General features: G+C 43.9%; 1 protein-coding gene across 1 annotated transcript; it reads left to right on the top strand.

The window, feature by feature from the left end:
- Positions 1–3,498: 3,498 nt before the first annotated feature.
- On the top strand, positions 3,499–16,025 carry AHSG (alpha 2-HS glycoprotein; the record flags this gene model as incomplete). Its single annotated transcript, XM_081077385.1, has 7 exons — positions 3,499–3,711; positions 5,909–6,019; positions 6,361–6,445; positions 6,800–6,963; positions 8,158–8,259; positions 14,623–14,706; positions 15,339–16,025. The coding sequence occupies 7 exons, from the start codon at positions 3,499–3,501 to the stop codon at positions 15,645–15,647; spliced, it is 1,068 nt and encodes a 355-aa protein (XP_080933511.1). The 3' UTR covers positions 15,648–16,025.
- Positions 16,026–17,067: the final 1,042 nt, after the last annotated feature.

The raw sequence follows: 17,067 nt of genomic DNA, 5'->3' as shown, positions 1-17,067 counted from the left end.
CTGACCTGAGAGCACACCAGTGGGGGCACGAATGGACATGGCCTTTCTGATAGGCAGTTTGGGCAGAGAAATCAAAAGCTTTAAAAATGTCCAAATCATTTGAATTAATAATTAAACAAATAAGAATCTATCCTGAAAAAATAATAAGAAAGCCAAAGATTCCTGACTAAAAAATTTCATTGAAGCTTTGCATATGAGAGTGATCGCTTGAGAACAAATTAAATGCCCTACAATAAACGAATGATTAGATAATTCATGATACACACAATAAAGTCATAGGGAGTCATTATAAGCATGGTTTTCAAGTCTAATAACTTGGGGAAATATTCCAGTTATAATATTAAATGAAAAAGAAGAATATAAAGTTGTATATGCGGTATGATTTAAATTACATTAAAATAATTCCTTGCATAGAATAAAAAAAACGACAAGATGGAAGCTCTGGGTGATGAGCTTGTGGTTGAGTGTGTTTTATATGTGGAAAGATGATAGGTGAGTTATTAACTGTTCTATACCACATGCTTTGTTTTTCTAGCATCAGTGAAACAGGACAATACCAATTGTCCTGTTGTCACCCATGGAGGATCCAAGAACAAAGATACCTAAAGAAATGCTATGAGTAAAACACAAAAATGATCAGAAAGGATGATCAAACAGACCTTTTTCCTTCCCACCACACTCATATTGGGAATGCACTAGAACCACACCAAAAACAGTGTGGAAATCCCAGAACAGAGGGGAGCCAGGCCTCACCACGAGGACGGGGAGTGGGAGGGGTGCACAGGTAACACAGGGAGACATCACATCGCAGGAAGAAGCCCCCTGAGTAGCAGGTGGCACCAGAACAGTGGTGGGGCCATGACTGCAGGGTGTCTCTAGGTAGATGGGCTTGAAGGCAGCTTCCTGAAGCCCCCACACCCTGAGTGAGCACAGCAGCGAAATTCTCCCAAGCTTAAAGAAGAAGGTAGTGTTACAGATACCAGGACCGGAAACACAAGAGGCACTCGGAGAGTTAGGAGAGTCAGCTTTATTACACCGGCCGGCTCAGCGGGATCCTTCCCAAAGACTGAGCCCCTATCAAGGTTTTGAGCAGGATTTTATGAGTTAGGGACTTCCTTGAGTTGGGGAAGGGGTAGGTATTGTCTGGTGATTGGTTCAGGGTGTGGCTTGGAGGGGGTTCTGCGGAAGTGGGCTGGGGCTTAGGCTGGGGACTTCTCTCTTCACTCGGGCCACCATTTTAGCTCGGTTTCACGTGGCAGGGAATGATTTTAGGTCAGTTTCTCCATCGGTAGCACTTAGCTGAGAGAAGCCTTGTGCTCCAGAAAGGGTCCCACAGCTGAGATAAGGGGACCCCTGGTGAGGGATGCAGGACTGTCTTGCTATGGATTAGGTGAGGCAAGCAGGACATGAGCTTGTGGGTAGATAAGCCAGGTGGATGTGACTAAGGACAGATGAGACAGGTTATCTGGCAGACAACGCCAGCATAGACCCTTGCCGGACTCGACCAAGAAGAACACCCCTTTCTGCCCTTGACTAAAGTTGTATTTTCCTAAATCACTTGCTTTTAATCCCAGAGGGGAGAAAAAGCAAGAGGGACAAAAATCCTCAAACTGGGACTGGGTTTCAACACAAGGGTCAGGAGTAGGTTACCTAGAAGCAACCAGATTAGATTTTTACAAAATAGGGCGCAGAGACAGAAATTCAATTGTGTTGTGAAAATAGTTATATTTTGTATATCTGAGCTTATAATATATGAAATATGCACTCACTGCAGATATTTTTTGCGATTTTTCAGATTTTTAGTAATGATCATATGTTGTATTTTAAAAGATTATTTAAAAGAAAAGCATAGCATTTACAAAAAGTTGCTCATGAGTCAAGACCCTGAAGAAAATGGCGCATAAGACTGATTGGAAAGTCACCCGGTTCTGAGGATCATCTTGTTAGCTGGCCCGAGTTTGTTTTGCGTCCTTGAGAGCCAGGATCCCCCTCTCAGAGAGAGCCTGGAGTCTTGATCACACCTTCTGAGCTTCTGTCATTAGGATTCTGTATTAGTGTATGCAGCTGGGAGTAAATGTGAAAATATTCCTCTAGCTACTTTCTGTGTCCCATCACACCCCCCTTCTCTCCCTCCTTCCCCAGCAAATAAATATTATTAAGCTCCCCTGTACAAAACCTCCTCTTTTTTTTTTTAACCAAGTTATGTTCTCTGAAGCAATAGCAAACAACAGAACAAATCCACCCACATACAATGATGACCTCTAAATGTTTGAAGAACACGTTGATCTCTGTGTTAGGGCGTCCTTGCTCCAGGCTAATCCAAGCCGGGACCTTGTATGCTATTTCCCAAGCCTCTTGCTATCCTGCCCACCCTCCTTGGAAGTTACACCTGGGATTGTCAAGGGCCACTTTGAAAAGATAGTTCTTGTAACCAACACTGTGGCCCTGTGCTCTGGCCAGAAAGACTCACTCTAATTCTGCTAAGGCTGCAAAGGGCATGAAGGAGTCATTTGTGTTCTTAGCTGCCCCTGCAGCCTCTCTGCCTCAGTGTGAGACTCAAATCCCTCTAGAGCTTTGCCAAATGAGTGAGTGTTAGCCCAGGGCTCCCCTCTGCTGCACTGGCTGAAGTCATGGGCCGCTGGGGTACAGGGCCACTGGTGCCAATCACACACAACCACCCAGGAGACCCAGGTCAGTGCCATCCATGCTGGCACCTGCAGGGTCTTGGCAGTGAGGTCTGGAGAAAAGAGGATGAGGGAGTAGAGAACTCCATACTGCTCAGTTGGCCATAGTCCTCCCTAGCTCGCTGTGGGAACACACTTTTCTTGCCCCCATACCCCACTTTAAGCAGAAATATCTCCTTTCTTTTCTCCAAGGATCTTACCCAAGATGTTGGCATCTCCCATGGCTCTCCCTTCTCACTCTAGATCGTCTGTACTTTTGCCACATCTGTGGGCCATGTCTTCTCTTCAGGACCCCTCTTGGAGGAGATAACCCTCCCTGACATTGGGGGATTTCATCAAATTGCTGAACATCCTCCCTTTCCCCACAGACCCCATGGTGTGCTCAGATCACAATGGAAGGCACTCACTCTGCTGCCAAACCCACAGCGCGCCAGGGCCGGCTGTGCCAGCCCCCTCACCTGGGAGCACGACTCATCCTCAGCTGCCTCCTCTCTCTGCTGCTGTTACCAGGTTCCCAGCCGACTTTGGAGCATCGCCCCCGCAGGCCCCCACCACCCCACCCCCAGCAGCATTGATTTGGCAGGTTTCTTGGGGGGCCAGCAATGTTTGTTTTTCCAGGGCTGATGTTTGCTGGGATTTTCTTGGAACCACAACAGAAATCATCCCACGTCCTTATGCAATTCCTCCGGGAGGATCCGACAGATAAATAAAGCCCTCAGCCCCTCCATCGGTCTACCTTTCCCAGCAGAGCACCTGGGTTTCTCCTGAAGCCTCCCGTCATCTGCCCACCTGCCAGAGCCTCTTTGGGGCAGCCATGAAGTCTCTTGTCCTGGTCCTTTGCCTTGCTCAGCTCTGGGGCTGCCACTCTGCCCCACACGGCCCAGGTCTGGGTTATAGAGAACTAAACTGTGATGACCCTGAAACAGAGCAAGCAGCCCTGGCAGCTGTGGACTACATCAATAGCAATCTTCTTCGGGGCTACAAGCACACCTTGAACCAGATTGACAAAGTGAAGGTGTGGCCTCGGGTAAGTGACCTGCTGTATGTGAGCTGAAAGAACCTGCTGCTGGAGCTTAACTGGGTGTCTCAAAAGATCACAGCTGCCAGCACAAATGAAACCAAAGAGGGGTGAACTCGGGTTTCTTCCTAGGAGGGAGGGAGGCGGCAGGCGGAGGGCATCAGAGGAGACATCCTGTGTGGTGCTCACAGGCCTCAAGGAGAGTGTTGGCGGTTGGGGAGGTGGGCAGGAGAAGAAAAGGCTTTGAAGGACATTTTGAAGACTGCAAGTAGAAGTCTGGCTTGCTAGAAAAACCAGGGTGCAAGAGACTGGTTTCTAGTTGCCAAATTATCACTGACTGGAAACCACTTGCCTTTCTTTGCTTCTGTTTCTCTGGATGAAGACTGAGAGTGAATGAAAGTAGCATTTGAAAAGTACCTACTCCGAGCCAGACCTTTTCACATGTCTATTATCTCCTTAACCCTTCCTACCCCCCAGTCCAGTGTGGTAGGTATTGTCCTTGTCTTACCTAAGAGGAAACCAAGGACCTGACAAATTAGGGCATTTTTCTTTGCCCAAGGTCATATAATCAGTAAGCGACCATCTGGTAATCAATTCCAGGCCTGCCTTCGTTCCTCTACAAAAGTTGCTTCCCAGGTCCTACATCCCAGATAGAAGTCTTTGGCATGATGTGATTGGCTGCCTCACATGCCCGACAGGAAACTAACGCAGCCTGAAGCAGTGACAATAAAGATCAAGCTAGAAAATACGCCTGGGGGATCAGCTGAGAGATTTGGAGAGGTGGGGAAAAGGCATCTGTCTACTGACTATTTTGAAATTAGATTGTATATCTGATGAAGAACAATTGTTTCGACAAACATGAATTATAAAGCTTCCGTGGATTTTAGCACCAGTGTCAGGTGCTATAGGTGATGTTAGGTTGAACCATATGAAATTGCCATTGTTATATATTAATAGCAATCAAATATTGACATTTTAATCATTCAACTTAATCCAAAGGTGAGAAAGACATTTAATGCCCAAAAGTGATCTACAATCTAGAAAGGAAGATAAGGTAAACATTAGGACATCCAGATTGACTGACTGACATCTGATCTCCGAATGGAACACAATATCTAAAATCAAGACTGTCCCAGATGGATTTTAGAAGTGCCACAGCCATACTGAAGTACAGGAAACACTGATCAGTTCTCGGGGGACTAACAGACAACATACATATGCAAGGGAAAGGTAATGAACAGACATTGTGGTTTTCACTAAAGGCAGAGCTTGAGAGTTACTTTCCTTGAAAAATTCACGGGTGCTTTGCTCCTATTCACTGCAGCTCTGAATGTTTTCAGGAAGCTAACCTGGGCACATCTGCCCATCATAAAACACAGCTTCCTCCAAGAGAGGAAGAGAGGAGATTCAAGGTTTCCAGTACCAGTGAGTTAGGCAGAACAGAAATGAGAGGCAAGCAGTGGGCTGAAAGACAAAAAGACATATTCGTACCTTCTTGATTTTCCAGGCTTTGAAGAAAGCATACAGAAACAGGTGAACTCCAGGTTGTTACACAAGCACTCCTACCACTGCCTTCCCTAGGACTTACACACCGCTTCCTCCTGTCGGAGAGGGGCGTGCTCCTTCCCCTCACCACGACCAGCAGGCAGTAGAGAGCAGCAACTCTGCATCCAGGTCTTTACAAGCCAAAGAAAAGGCCAAGGACAAAGTTTCCTTTAGGAAGGAAAAGGAAATGGGAAAGGAAGGAAAGTCGACGATGAGAGGTAAAGAAGAAAGACGGACAGGGAGGGATGGAGAAGATAGAGATGGCAAAATATTATCTAACAGCATCTTACTTTGCTGCATAACTGAGAAAAATCCAAAGCTGACTTTTTCAAAGCACTGCTTGAAGGGTGAAATTTTTTAAATTGAGAAGTATCAGCAGTCACTTTCAGTTTCCAAGTGTTCAAGCCCATGCCGCCTTCTTCCTGGCAAACACCGTTGAGCACTTGCTCAGCTAACAGAGGCTGAGAAAAGCTCTATGGTCGTCTGTCTGTCCATGGGGCAGGATAGAGCTGGGTGGAGCTGCAGACTCACAGTAGGAATGAGTTGGTATCTCACATCTACAACAGGGGATGGGTTCAAGCTCAGTGGGGGCTCACACTTTGGCCCAATCAACAGGATCAGGGCAATAGCCTGCTCACCTCTTCATTCTTTGTCTCCACAGCGGCCCATGGGAGAGGTGTTTGAGATTGAAATAGACACCCTGGAAACCACCTGCTATGCACTGGACCCCACCCCTGCGGCAAACTGCTCTGTGAGGAAGCTGGAGCAGCACGTGAGTGGCACTCTTAGGGTGACTTCGGTGGTGGCCCAACCAGCTCCACTGTGATTCTGCAAAGAGCACACCCATTTTATCCAGCTGCCCAGCTTGCCCTCATGGCTAGCCAGTGTGCTCTTTCAAAAATTGCCATTTGCAGCCTCCTTCCCTGAAGCTGATTTTTACAACAAACTTTCTTATTGTAGCTCTAGAGGATGTAATGTGTCACTATCACCCAGTTAACATGATTTTGTGAGGCTCACCTTTGCTAACCATGCCGGAGGGACCAACCCCGCTCCAGGTGAGAAGTGAAGGGCCAGGCCTTCTCTGAGGCCCTCACTGTGGGTTTATTTCTCTAGGCTGTGGAAGGAGACTGTGATTTCCATGTGCTGAAACAGGACGGCCAGTTTTCCGTGTTGTTTGCAAAATGTGATTCCAGTCCAGGTAGAGATGATTCTACTTGTTTTGACTTTGTAGAGAGAGTGAGAAAGGAACCTGAATTATTTTCAACGTAATTCTAGCCACTTTGTTGGTGAGGAAAAGGAGAAGCCAAATTTCCTGGTATCTGGGATTGTAAAACTGATTTAAGGGGCTGTTCTCATTGGAGTTGAAAATTGCCCCTTGATGAGAGGAGATCTTGCAAAAATGTCAGCATGGGGGAACCACCTGACGGTTTTAGTAAGAAGCAGAGATAACACCTGAGGCCATTTAGATAATGCGTTGGTCCTTTCTAAATAAGCAGAGCAGGGGTGAACGCTGCAGAGAATTACAACCCTGACTGGTTTCTTCTCTGTGCAGATTCAGCCGAGGATGTGCGAAAGGTGTGCCCAGACTGCCCTCTGCTGGCCCCACTTAACGACACCAGGGTGGCGCATGCTGTAGAGGCAGCACTGGCCGCCTTCAACGCTCGTAATAATGGCTCCTATTATCAGCTTGTGGAAGTTTCCCGGGCTCAAATTGTGGTAAGACTGAGACCTTTTGATAGATTGGGCAATTTGGTGGTACTTTGGGAATGTACATGGTGAGGGACAGAGCAGGAGCAGCAATGGGAAGGCCAGGAGGATGGTGGAAGAAAAGGGAAAGTAAGGGTCCTCGGGGGCAGGATGACCCTGAATGTCAGTAGGACCCAAAAAACCTTCAGTGCCTCCCCCAAGCTGAGCCACTTTAGCCTACATCAGCCCGACGCTACCTGTCCCCAGTTCCTCAGTTCTAGTCAACACTAGGGCTCGCTGTTCAGCGGGTGGGGGTTCCCACGTTATCCAGGAGCACTTACTGTAAATTCACGGTTCTCCACATCATTATCATCCATCACCACTGACCATCTGCAGCACTCTTGTAATTGATACTTTATAAAGACATGGACCTACTTACACAGAAGGCTTACAAGAGCAGGATCCTAAAATGCCTTTTGATTTACTGAAAAAAATCTAATTGTACTGTGGATAGTTTAGCATATTTGCATGCAACAAAATTTTAATACAGAACACTGGTATTTTGGATACTAGCCAAAGCATACTTGGAAATGCATTGTATAGGTGATAATTCTATTAAGCAGAATACGTATGTGCTTCTCAGAACACTACCACCCCAGGCTATTCCAAATAACAGACATTTCATTATTAGAAGTGTCCATATGCTCCATGAGAAATATAAGAAAGAAAAGCACAAGTATCTTCCATACTTTCATTTCTATTTTTCATTTGATCCTGCTCTATACAATTGGTGGGAGATGTATTAATTAATTCTCTGTACCTTCCTGCTCTGTCTTGGAGTAACCTGAACCTTGGGTCTCCAAGAGCAGCCCCAAGTGGGAAGGCAGGGATAGAGATGGGGGGTGGGAGAGGGTTTCCAATGAGGTCAGGGTAAGGTTGGCCTCTGGGTTCCTACTTTCTACTTGAAAACTCACTCTGCCCTGAATGATGGGCAGTGGGTACCTGCACCCCCTCCTGGGAGACCACGGTATACAAGCAGTCAGGACATGAGGCCACAATAACTGTCCTATGTAAGCCATAGAGACCACAGTATGGTCTACGAGAAGGTTGCTCCCTGAAGGGTACATTGCCATGGCCCTTGCTACTTCCCTCCAGCCTCTTCTTCTCTACCTTTTTCATGCTAAGTCATGTTGCCTCACGAGCATTTTCGTCTATTCTCACCAGCCTCTTCCAGTTTCAACCTATGTGGAATTTGCAGTGGCTGCCACTGACTGTGTCGCTGTAGAGGTCACAGACCCAGCCAACTGTAACCTGCTGGCAGAAAAGGTAAGCAGGCCGGGCCCTGGGGACGGCGAAGCTGGTCATAAGACAGTGTCCTTAGAGCAAGTTAGTGTGTTGGGGCTGTGGAAGAGAGATAACAGTGTCTTGGGGGCTGGATCATGTCAAGCTTTCCTCTAGGGGGTCACCTCCTCCCTTTAAGAGCTGTCTGCAAATCATCTCACCTGCTGGAGGCCCCTGGAGTTAGGAAAAAGACAGAGACTGTTTCCTAACTAAGGCAAGTCATGCCCAGCTGCTAGGAGTATGAAGTGTAGATTTTTTAGATATACCTGTGATATGAAATTGTTCAAGTCCTTGAGCGAGTAGTGTCCATTTCTAGGAACTTAGCCTAAAGAGATCATCAGAGATGTTGGACAGAAACATACACACACACACACACACACACACACACACAGAGAGACAGAGACAGAGAGACAGAGAGAGGGTACCAAAAAATGTATACACAATTTTAAGAAAAAAAACTGTATTAAAATTGTAATATTCAATATATGCCGATAACAAAAGATGAATACAAGTCACATTTGACTTCTGCAATTACAAGAGGTGCTCAAAGTGGTTACCATCAGCATCCAGACACTTCTGATTACGGTGAACTACCGCTTGAGCAACGTTGACCAAAGTGTCCACTTGTACACATTTTTTTGGCACCTCTGGTGTTATTGAAGTATACACCAAAAAACAGTTAGAATGTAAAATTTTGCTGCAATTAAAAACAAACAAAAGTAGTAAAGTAATACATTATAGACAATTTGGAAAATTAAGAAAGATTTAAAGAAACAAAATTATCTGCATTCCTTCCTTTTTTATAACATTTTAATAATTTCTTCCTTTGTATACACAAATGGATTTTTTACTTAATTGAGATTATACTGTTTATAATGTGTGAGGTTTTTTGTAATTTATTATAATCTGAGCATGTTTGTCTTTAACTATTATTTGAAAATATTTTAATGGATTCAAAGTAATTCATTTATGGAGTCATCAAATTATATTTGATTGTCTCAGTGGTGATTTAGGTTGTTTCCAATATTTTGCAGAAAAAATAACACTTCAATGCCCATCTTTAAACATAAGTCTTTGTCTAAAAGATCTGAAAGTTAAAAAATTTTTCTTTTCTTCCTCTTTCGTCCTACTCAGATCTTATGCTTCCTTAAGTGCCTGGCTCATGTCTGGCCTCTGCTTAGAAACCTTCTCCAAGTACTTCAGACTGCAAAGTCCCTTCCATGCCTGACTCTAACTGCATTCATTTGTTCATTCATTCATTTATCAAATATCATTTGATGGCATTTCAAGTATGTATATGTATATGTTCATCAAATATCAATTTCTTCTCTGATAATGAGATTGCTTATATAACAATTATAGCGAGTGTCCTTTGAGTACTTACTCTGTGTGGGCACTTCCTAAAGTACTTTACACGGATAATCACATTTCATCTTTACAATGTTATCCATGCTTTACTTATGGGAAAGTTGAGGCACAGAGAGATTCAGTAATTTGCCCAAACTTGTCCAGCGATTCCCTGGGTGATGTGGCATTCCATCCCAGTAGCTGTGGCTCTGGAGTCCACTAATTGCATTAGCCGTTATACATGTTGCCTTAGCTGGACTGTTCAAGGGACGGAGATGGAACAGTGAATCAAGCAAGTACGCCTCCCGGACATGGAGCTGACTTAGAGCCTGGGTGCCCCACTCAGCTCTGGGTCATAAAGGTCTTGAGCTGTTTCCTCATGACTGTATGTGGGTAACTCTTGCTTCCCTATCCTGTGAACTCCTCCAGAGCTGGGGCCCTATCTCCTCTGCTTTGCACCCCCAGGAAGCTTACAGCTAGTACACAAGGTTTAGTCAGTAATGCCTTTAAAGTAATGGGTGAGAGGTAACGGAAAGAGATGTGAGTGGAGACCATGGTTTGCTTTGAGCTCTGTCACTGTGTAACATAGGGGAGGTTTCTTTATCAGCCTGGTGTCTGTTTCCTCATGAGGGAAATGAGATAATCTTTGACATTCTATGAGTGTAGTGAGATCTCCCAGTAATACCTTAGGTTTGTCTCACATGGTGATGAGCAACCACTACTGTAAGACTCCTGTGGTCTCTAGCGCTCTCATTGAGTCCAAAGCCTATAATTTCAGGGTTAAACATGAGAAAGTTGTCTCCGTGTTGCTTCTTTTTCAATGTGCCCAGATATGAACAGGAATCTTTTAGAAGCTAAAAAGCAGTGCTAATTTTCTCACAGACGTGTCTGTTTTATGTTAGATATCTTAGTGCAGGCTGCTATAACAAAACACAATACACTGGGTGGCTTATGAAGAACAGAAATTGATTTCTCATAGTTCTGGAAGCTGAGAAATCCACAATCAAATCATCAGCCGAATCACTGTCTGGTGAAGGCCTGCTTCCTGATTCCTAGGTGACACATTTCACTGTGTCCTAACAATATGGAAGGAGCAAGGGAGCTTTCTCAGGCAGCTTTTATAAGGGCACTAATCCTATTCATGAGGGCCCCACCCTCATGACTTAATCACATTCTAATCACCCCCACCTCCTAATCCCGCCACCTTGGGCATTAGGTTTGCAAGATATAAACATTGGGGTGACATAAATATTCGGTGTATAATAGTGGGTAATCAGTTACAATGTTTAATTTTGAATGGAATTAAAAGAAAAAAGAAGATAAAGAAGAAAGAAGAGAAAGGGGCTTCTTATGCAATGTCATAAACATTTATGATATTTTCTGAATTGGCCCTAAGGTTAGAAAAGTTAGTGGTTCGCCAACTTTTGATTGAGTTCACATGTGATAATTATAGGAGCTACCATATTTTCAGTATCTATTTGATACCTGGCACTGCACACAATAGTGTTATAGCTGATTCTTACTGTGATCCTTCAAACCCTATAGTACCCCCATTTCATAGGCTCAGAAGGGTGAAGAGCCTTCCCCAAAGCTACCTGGCTAGTAAAAATCAAGGCAGCAAACCTCATTTTGCTTGGCCCTAAAGGCTGCTGAAGTACCACTATCTCACGGAGTTAGCCACTGTCTTATTAGTTATTTAGGGAATGGAGAGGCACCTCGCAGAGGCATAGCCTTTTGCAGTTATATTAAAGACCTTGGAAGGGATCAGAGAGGAAAATGTCAACTAAGAAGAGCAAGTCTATTTTCAGGCCATGGGTGAGCCAGGAGGGACCCCCACCTCCCTATCCTTCTGATCCTGGGTCCAAATTTGGGCAACAGCTAAATGAGGAGAGAAGATTCTGAACTGATTCAGTTCACATCTCTGAATCTGTTAAAGGAAATGTCATCCTCATTTGTGGATTTATAGACTGTTTATGATATATCTAATGCATATTTACTTGAAAAAGTATAAAAACCAAATATCACTTGGTTATACATTTAATGGAAGAAAAAGAATTGAAGGTCCCAGGAAATTCTGCAAGTGTCTTTAAGACTTTAGGGAAGGAAGAGATAATTTTGGACTCATGGCTTCCTGGAGAAGCTTAGGGCTGAACTAGACCTTACAGGATGGGTGTGTTTGTATAGGCAGAGTGAGAGGAAAGGGGGCATTTCAGAAGAATGAAAAAGTATAACCATGTCCTAGTGGAAGAAATAATAGGGAGATGAGTCAGGTGATCCTCACATCACTTTGCCTCCAAGAAAAAAACTGATGAGCATAGTGGTTAAAGAGTAGTTTTGAAGTCATGCCCATGTTAATTCAGTCCCCAGCTCTGCCAATTACAAGAGGCCTGGCCTTTGGCCAGCTAGTCAAACTGCTTAAGCCTCAGTTATCTCCTTTCCAAATGTGTTAAATGAAGCACATTACACAGGTTCTTTCTAAGGATTAACTATCACATAGTTCAATTTTAGGTTCACTAATTTGAGGAAGTCATTATCTCTCAGATCATTCTGGAATATCCAGATCTTAATCTTAACATGCTCTATTTCACCTCAGTGGTCAATAACTGAGAATCACAATTTCTTCTAGCTCATGCAATCTAAGAAGCAGTAAAGCTCTGCCTCACCCTCTGCCAAAAAACTCTGGGTGAAGGAAATGCAGTATCAGAGGTCTGGCTTCACACAAAGCTATCTCAGATGGGTGACATCCTTCTTCACAGCAGCAACACTAACATTCCACCAGGCTTCTGGTCATTCTCTACAATCTCCATCTATCACTTGATATGTTTTCCTTAACTCTTTGAAGAGAAGGGCTGGAAAATGCAGCCTAATGATCCCTGACCACTGTGAAAAGTCAGAAAATAATGAGCTGGTCCTGATTCCTCTCCAGGACTCATTTTGTGAGGCTGGCCCACAGCAGTTTCTGTTTTGTTTTTTCCCCCCCTCAAGTCTTTGGTTCACTCTATCTGGTCTGGCTGCCCTGCGGCCCCTTATTAGCATTTACACAGAGTCAGAAGATGTGGGCCCTAGTCTAACTCTGCCACTTCTTAGCAAGGCAATCTTTGGCAGGCCATTTACATCTCTAGGCCTCAGTTGATTTATCTGTCCAATAGAGATCAACTGAAAGATGTGTGGGAGAGTGCCTTGGAAGTCCTCTAAGTGAACAGCACATATTAAGGTGGAGAAAGTAAACTTAAGCAGGGGCACTGTGCCCCTTTCTTCTTAACCCAACCATCAGACGAGTCCCAGATTCTGCAATAAAAATCCCTCCTTTAAAATACTCTCTGAACATGAACCTATGACCTTTGTATCTATTTTGGGCAAGGAAATGAATTTCCTAGTATCCATCCTTCCTGTAAGCTTGAGAAAGTCCTCACAGAGGAACTGACCAAAGAGATGTGATAGATGGTTTCACTTGCTCCCTGGAATTACAGCCCACTTGATGGAACCCCAAGCCAGTTTGATGCAGCCCTTTTAATACAATGGCATATACCACAGGTGCCACAAAAATGTGTACAAGTGGGCACTTTGGTCAACATTGCTCAAGCAGTAGTTCGCTGTAATCGGAAGTGTCTGGACGCTGAGGGTAACCACTTTGAGCACCTCTTGTAATTGCAGAAGTCAAACGTGACTTGTAGTCATCTTTTGTTATTGGTATATATTGAGTATTACAATTTTAATACAGTTTTCCTTTCTTAAAGTGTATATACATTTTTTGGCACCCTCTGTATATATATATGATTTGTAAGGGTGAAATTCAGGGAATCAATAACACAGTGAAACTTACTAGTTTGCAGTTTAACTCACCCCATAGTTCACTATCTAGCCACCTATAATTAGACTTAGTTTGTTTGCAGTTTGATTCATCCTGATATTCATGTTTTCTCTTTGTTTCTCCCCTCACTGATTAACTTAAGAACTCTGTTCCCTTTCTCAAGGCTACCCATACGTTGTTAATTAACAACATCCTACCCTGAAAAGAGCAATTTCTTAATCCTCAGGTGCCCGGACACTGTAATCCAATTTACAACTTCCTTGCAGTTTTTACTGGAGATGTATAGTCCCAGGCCTCAATGGCTGAGTCTGAGTCCAGAGTCCAGAAATAACATCATCTTCAAACAGACCAGACCCCAGGAAGGATGTCACCCTCAAACCTGCCTGACCAACTCCCGCTTTCCTATAAAAGAAAAAGCTAATCTGAAGTTAGTGCAGCTGTACACTCTTAGACTCTGGACTCTGCCCCAGAAAAGCCCCCACCCCCTCCACCAGTGTTTTTCTCCTTACTACCCGAGGCAGCCTTTATCTTTGGACACTGCCATGGGCATTCCCTCTCTGCCCTAACTTTACTAAAAAAACTTCCTTTCTAGAGTCTGTGAATGCTTTCACCTTTGTGAACGACCGGGGCTTGATTCCATGCCATGACATGGTTTATCATTGATACAAAATGACCCCAAGAACATCTGAATGTCTAACAGGAGGGAGTCATTGAATAAAACATGGCACATCACTAATAGAAAATTATACAGACACTAAAAATTATATTTTCAAGAATAATGAATGAATGATGTAAGAAAATACTCTCATATTATAGTAAGTTAAAAACACAGGCTACAAAATGGCTTAGTCAAAATGATCCCAATTTGTACATGATATTTAACAGTATTTAAGAATAAAAGAGAAATTACATGGATGTTAACGGAAGTTCTCCTGGGTCACCACCCTTTTTGGTATTATGGGTGATTTCTCCCACTCACAAAGCATTTCTGTATTTTCCACGTTTTATATAGAATTACATAGTATATACCTTCTGTAAGTAGAAACTATAAACTTTAGAAAAAGTTTTTCTTAAAAAGGAATTCAAGTTTAAGGGTTTTTTTCCTTTGATGTGTTGTAGTCTTAGTGCAACTGGGGGAGAAATCCAAGGTTTTGAACATGTTCAAATAACTCCTCTCTTTCTGTGGACAGCAATATGGCTTCTGTAAGTCAACACTGACTCAGAAGGTTGGTGGGGAAGATGTTGCAGTGACCTGCACCGTGTTCCCCACACAGGTAATGGCGTCATGGATACACTTCCCTCATCTTCAGAATACAATGACCCTCTGACATGTATGCAGTGCATTTGTAAATACAGGGCATTTGCTACCCTGTCCTTCTGAGTCCCACAATGATAAATAGCCTAGGGTGTGTGGAATGATCAACAAATGGATGGATGTTACATCCATTCCTTCTCCTCCAATGAACTGGAGTCTACAGCACAGTGACATCCTACTGGGTAGTTGACAAAACCACCTTTTTATTAGCTCGGATGGGAGTGGTTTTTTGAGTCGCAGAGACCAGGGTCCTGATTGGCCTGGTAGCTCTCAGCAACTACAGGTGTAGACAAAGAGGGTGACAGTGCTGGTGAAAGTTAGCCTTAAGGTGGGGTTCTTTTGCTCCTGGGACATGTATGAGTCCATCATCCCAAGACAATTGGTGAGAAAGGGACTATCATAAGCCAGTTACCCTCCTCTGTGGTTCTTATGACTATCCTTTGCACCTGGGTAGTATTTTTTTTTTGTCAGATTCCTTGCAAATAAAAATTATTATTGTGAGAGACTTGAGTGGGATTCCACCGAGAAGCATGGGTGGCCTTGTCTGGAAGGAGAAAGGTAACTAACCTAAGAAAATGGTTCTCTCTCCAGCCTGTGTTACCACAGCCCCCAACAGATGGCACCAACGTACCTAGCCCTATGGTGGCCTCAGCTGGGCCTGCGCCTCCTCCAGCAGCTGCGGTAATGGTGGGACCCCTGGTGGTGGCAGCTCCCCCGCCAGTGCACCGGGCTCACTACGACCTGCGCCACGCCTTCACAGGCGTGGCCTCAGTGGAGTCAGCCTCAGGAGAAGCGTTCCATGTGGGGAAAGCACCCGCGGTGGCGCAGCCTGGTGTTGCTGTTGCTGCTGGTCCAGTGGTCCGCCCTTGCCCCGGAAGAATCAGACACTTTAAGATCTAGATGTACGTCCGAAATGAGAAGGTTTGGCACAGAGAACGTAGCCATCATTTTGTCCAAGTCTGGGTAGGGGTGGGCGCCTTGTCTGCTATCAAAGCAAGTGCTACATGTGGTCTAGATTAATATTAAGTCTTGAATCCCAACTTTTCTTCCTTATTCAGAGGGTAGAAGCAGAGGGGGTGATGAGTATGTTTGATAGAAGGTGTAAGCCCGGCAAGCTCATTGTTTTGATGCTAAGCTGCCACCATTGTGTTCTCTGCCTTCTTTGACTTCACAAAAACAATTGGAACTGTGACTCTGAGAGGTGCTCTTGTCAAGCTTATATCTGCTTGTTAATAAAAGTGTCTGAAGGACCTTCCTTAATAAAGAAGTTCTAAGCTGAAATGTAGTCATGATTATTGCCTGCTTCCTCCAAGCTCATGTGTGTGGTCTGTCTTCCTAACAGCCACACCACAAGTGTCCCTAAGCAAAATCAAAGTGAAAATAGAAACAAAATAGAATAAAAATCTGCTATGTTACTATATGGGAAAAAGTGAGGCTAGAATCTGCTCACAACCCACAGGATATGCCCATTTCCCTGCGAGAAAATAATTATTTTCATCTCATAAGGGAAAAAAAATATTGCTAAAAGAGGACAAAGTACCTGAACACGGTACAGATAAATCAACTGTTGGTTTTCCCCAATACCCAGGTAAAGAGGAATTGGTAATAAACACAGGAACCTCACTTTAATTATATCTGTTTATAATTTATGTTTAAAATAACTGTTGATTGTACTGTATACATGTCATTTTATGTCACAGGATTTCTAGCCAATCCATTTAAAGGCTTTAACTGAAAGCTCTGGTTTACAGCATAAATAGAGGAAGGATACCCAGACAAGTAAATCTAGTGGACATTTGTAGACACTATCCAAATGTTCAGATAACATAAAGGAATAAACAGTTCCCACTATAGAATGGTGCCTAACGTATTCAATAATGTTGTAAAGATTTTGTTCAGTATCCGATGGACATGCATCCTATTTGGGAGACCACCTCAGGGATACTGTGGATGCCTGATCATGGCATTGTACACCAGAAGCTAAACATTAATGAATGCCAACTATAATTTTATATATATAATGTGATGGCTCAGTGTGAGGTCGGAGGGATAGTGGATGGGGGAGGGGGGTTCACAGTGTGAGGGATGTAAATGATGAACGTCTAAGTAGTACCTTGTCTTGTACACCTGAAACTAATAAATTAAAAAAAAATGAAAAAACAAAACAAAACAAAAAAAAACTAGAATGGTGCCTAGACAGTTTCAGTTTTCCTCTATTAGAATTAGGTTGTTCTGAGCTACCAGAGTCACGGACCCTTTCATACGGAATTTTAAACGGGTGGGACCAGCAACCAATTGAGTGGCTTCACCTGAACCAAGG

This window comes from Rhinolophus hipposideros (assembly GCF_964194185.1).
Source record: "Rhinolophus hipposideros genome assembly, chromosome: 2".
Lineage (NCBI taxonomy): Eukaryota > Metazoa > Chordata > Mammalia > Chiroptera > Rhinolophidae > Rhinolophus > Rhinolophus hipposideros.
This window is presented reverse-complemented; position numbering and strand designations above follow the sequence as displayed.